Source organism: Solanum lycopersicum, chromosome 8 (assembly GCF_036512215.1).
Source record: "Solanum lycopersicum chromosome 8, SLM_r2.1".
Taxonomy (NCBI): domain Eukaryota; kingdom Viridiplantae; phylum Streptophyta; class Magnoliopsida; order Solanales; family Solanaceae; genus Solanum; species Solanum lycopersicum.
In genome coordinates, this window is record NC_090807.1 from 45,977,726 (window position 1) to 45,982,188 (window position 4,463).

General features: G+C 37.6%; 1 protein-coding gene across 1 annotated transcript; it reads right to left on the reverse strand.

The window, feature by feature from the left end:
* Positions 1–2,494: 2,494 nt before the first annotated feature.
* Positions 2,495–3,985, reverse strand: LOC138337975 (spindle pole body component 110-like). Its single transcript, XM_069288422.1, has one exon. It carries the CDS (start codon positions 3,983–3,985, stop codon positions 2,495–2,497), a length of 1,491 nt encoding a protein of 496 aa, XP_069144523.1.
* Between the last annotated feature and the right edge of the window lie 478 nt (positions 3,986–4,463).

The following is a 4,463-nucleotide window of genomic DNA, read 5'->3' on the forward strand; positions in this document are numbered from 1 at the left end:
TGTAGCTCTGCATCTTCAAAACAAGAAGGTTTCTTGACAAACACCTCCTCTTTAAGATCTCCATTTAGAAATGCACTCTTCACATCCAATTGATACAGCTTGAACCCCATAAATGCAGCAAAAGCTATTAGAATTCTAATAGCTTCCATTCTGGCAACAGGTGCAAAAGTCTCATCATAGTCTATTCCTTCTTCTTTATTGTATCCTTGCACCACCAACCTGGATTTATTTCTAGTAATCACTCCATTTTCATCAAGCTTGTTTCTGAAAACCCATCTAGTTCCTATTACAGTTCTGCCTTCAGGTCGAGGAACCAGGTACCATACCTTGCTTCTTATAAACTGATGAAGTTCTTCCTGCATAGAATTGATCCAGTCTGCATCACCTAATGCTTCTTTCACATTCTTGGGCTCAATAGATGATATAATGCTGAGAATGCAACTAGATTTCAAGTTTTTGATCTAGATGAATTCCAGAATTCAAAGGAGAGATGAGATTATCAAGAGGTTGTGATTAACAATGCTTCCATCCTGACCTTGGAGCAGACTTATTAAGCTGATCAACATGTTCTTCATCATCAAGAGTGACATCATTTTCTGGGGAGTCTGATGTACTCTCGATGGAATTTTGAATAGTACCAGGTATCATATCATCCTTTTCAACCTGAATATCCTCTTCAGGTAGACTATGATTCTGATCATCACAGTCATTTTTCAGTTGTTGATCTGCATCAGCTTTACCTCATTAAGTCTTCTTTGATTTGATCATTTTCATCACATCATCATCATCATTTGATCCATCATTCTTCAAGATTCCATCTTCATCAAATACAACATGAATGCTTTCTTCAATGCATTGAGTTCATTTGTTGAATATTTTGTAAGCTTTGCTGGATGAAGTATATCCAACAAATACTCCTTCATCACTTCTAGGATCAAATTTTCCCAGATCATCCTTCCCATTATTCAACACAAAGCATCTGCATCCAAATGCTCTAAGGTAGCTCAACATTGGCTTTCTGTTGTTGAGCAGCTCATATGGGGTCTTATTCAAAACAGCTCTTATTAGACACCTGTTGGTAACATGACATGCTGTGTTAACAGCTTCTGCCCAGAAATTTTGAGGAAGATTTGATTCAATAATCATAGTTCTGGCAATGTTCACCAAGGTTCTGTTCTTTCTTTCCACTACTCCATTTTGTTGAGGAGTTCTTGGAGAAGAGAAATTATGGCTCGTACCATTCTCCATGCAGAATCTATCCAGTGTTGAGTTCTCAAATTCTGTGCCATGATCAGACCGAATACTGCAAATAACTTGATTCAATTTGGTTTGAATCATTTTGAAGAATGCCACAAACTCTTCAGCTGTGTCTGCCTTTGATCTCAAGAATCTCGTCCAGGTGTATCTTCAGTAATCGTCAACAATCACCAAAATGTACTTCTTGACATTTCTGCTTTGAACCTTTAAAGGTTCACACAAGTCCATATGAAGCAGCTCCAGTGTTCTTGATGATGTTACTTGATTTTTGGGCTTAAAGGATGATCTGATTGTTTTCCTTTAACACAAGCTTCACAGATTTTATTTTCAGCAAACTTCAGTTTGGGTAGACCTCGGACCATGTCCTTAGAAATCGATTTGTTCAATAAATATGAGCATACATGCCCTAGACTACGATGCCAGAGATCAGCATTCTCATTCTTAGCACTAAGACATGTCAGGTCATCTCAATGAGACGTTTTCAAGTTTGCCACATACATATTTTTACTTCTGTGTGCAGTGAGAATTATGTTGTTTATAGTTAGACTCACCACAGTGCATTTCTCAAAAGTAAATTTGACCTCATTTCCTTTGTCACATATTTGTGACACACTCAACAAGCTTTACTTCAACCCCTCCACTTGATACACATTGTCAATTGAATCTTCAACAGATCTTCCTACTTTGCCAACTCCCAAAATGTACCCCTTCTTACCATCACCAAAAGAGACACCTCCTCCTTGGAGTGTCTTGAGTGAGTGGAAGCTATTTACATCACCAGTCATATGATTAGAGCATCCACTGTCCATATACCAACATTGACTGCTGCTCCTCTCACTCACCTGCACTAAGAATCACTTGTTTTGCTTGGGAACCCATTTCAGATTGAGTTCCCTGTGGCAGACAAAGTAGTGATAAGATTATATTTAGTCCAATATGGTAGATTTTGAAGCTTTCTAACAAAGGACATAGGAGCAAGGACAGACTTTTTCTTTGAAAGTGTGTGAGTTGATACATGTTTTGATAGACCAGGTCTCTCCTTTGGTACATTTTGCCTTTCAGCATAATTAGAGAACCTTTCACGGGAGTTTCTCCAGCTAGAACATTCACTCTTCAAATGTCCATTCTTACCACAGTGAAGACATAGCAAATTGTCAGATACAAACACATACTTACTGTGAGGATTATAAGGATGAGTGATGTTCAGATTTCCTAGTCCTTTCTTATTGAAATTACTCTAACTTGTTGCATTTGACAGTAACTTTGAGGATTTTGTCCACTTAAGGGATTTTTCAAGTTCTTCCTTAAGTTTAACAATATCCTGTTCTAATTTGTTACTCTTTTCAAGCGACACACCAAGTTTTTTCTCAGAGATTTTCAATTTCTCTTTAATTTCAGCTTGCAAACCATTAGACATACCATTCAATTTTTCAGCTTCTTCAATAATCTGGTTCAACTGGTTCTTATGTTCAGAGTTATTTGACTCTAGAGACACCATTCTTGACATTTTCTCTTCAAGTTTAACTTTGTTTTCAGTCAAACTGTCAAGTTCAGCATTCATGGTGTCTTTTTCAGATGTTAACTCTATCACAGAATCAATCATGACTTTTGCCAAAGTTCTCAATTTTTTAAGAGAATATTTATCCAAGTCATTTTTCATATCTAGAAGAGTTACCTGATTGTCCTCTTCTTCATCTGCTGTGTGAGCCATGAGAGCAAAAATTTCATTGAAGACAGTTTCCTCCTCCTGTACAGCAACCATGGAAACATCTTTTGGCTCATCAGGGTCTTCTGAATCACTTAAGGAATCACCCCATGCAGCAAGATCCTTTTTGACAACCAAATCTGCAGCAGCTTTTCGATCTCTCTTGCCGAGTACCAGGTCCCTTCTATTCTCTTTGTCATTTCTTGGTTTTTGATGTTCCTTGCTTTCATTCTTCAGCAAAGGAAACTCTCTGATGAAGTGCTCAGCTTTTCCACACTTGTTGCAAGTATCACCTTGAGTAGCATTACGAGTACCATTTACTCCTCTTTTATAAACTTTGTTTTTCCTCACAATTTTTTGAAATCTGCTGATGAGATATGCCATATCATCATCACTGGAATCTTCATATGATTTGTACTTCATCATCAATGAATTGTCATTCTTGGCTTCCTTCTTCGATAAATCGTAATTTCGATTCATCTTGTGAGTCTTCAGATTACCAATCAAAGCATCCATAGTCAGCACCTTCAGATCCTTGGCTTCAGTAATGGCATCAACCTTGCTCTCCCAAGACTTTGGAAGAATTCGAAGCAATTTTCTGACTTGTTTGGTCATTCTTATAGGTTCACCCAGACTTTGCAGCTCATTTGTAATGGAATAAAACATGGTGAACATGTCATGTATTGTTTCTCCTTCCTTTATTTTGAAGTTCTCATATCGTGAGGTAAGGATGTCAATCTTAGATTCTTTGACTTGTTCAGTTCCTTCATGTGCAGTCTTTAAGCAGTCCCAAATTTCTTTAGCAGACTCACAGGCTGAAACTCTGTTGTACTCATCAGGTCCTATCCCACAGACAAGAAAAGTTTTAGCTTTGAAACCTTTTTCAATCTTTTTCATGTCAGCTTCATCATACTTCTGCCTAGGAGTTGGAACAGTAATAGTCTTCTCTCCATCCTTTTCTTTCATCATCGGAACAAATGGTCCATCCAGTACAATATCCCATAACTCGCTGTCTTCAACCATGTGGTAATCGTTCTTTCTAACTTTCCACCAACTGTAGAAATATCCATTGAAACGAGGAGGTCTGTTTGACGACTAACCTTCTTTGAGGTTAAGTGGAGCTGTCATTCAAGAGCAAATATCACTTCCTTGGTGTTAACCAAAAAGATAGTGCCTGATCTGATACCACTTGATAGAATAAAACAAAAGTAAAATACAGTAAAATCAACACTATGATTTTACGTGGAAACCTTCTTGCTTAAGGGAGTAAAACCACGACCTGTGTCACAGGATTTTCAATCGTTTTCACTAATCTTCAAAAGCAAAAGTAAAACACGATTACACCAACTGTAAGAAAGAGTTATCAATCTCACAGTTAAGCAATAGTCCTCTATTGCTTAACAAGCCTAAGTAGAAAACTATCTACCCACTAAGCTATCCCACCTGGACAACCTAGACTTTTAACACTACACACCGATTTCTTTATAGATTCGGGAATGTT

Excerpts from the sequence above, each read along its gene's own strand:
- LOC138337975 (XM_069288422.1), bottom strand. The coding sequence starts at position 3,985 with ATGGTTGAAGACAGCGAGTTATGGGATATTGTACTGGATGGACCATTT.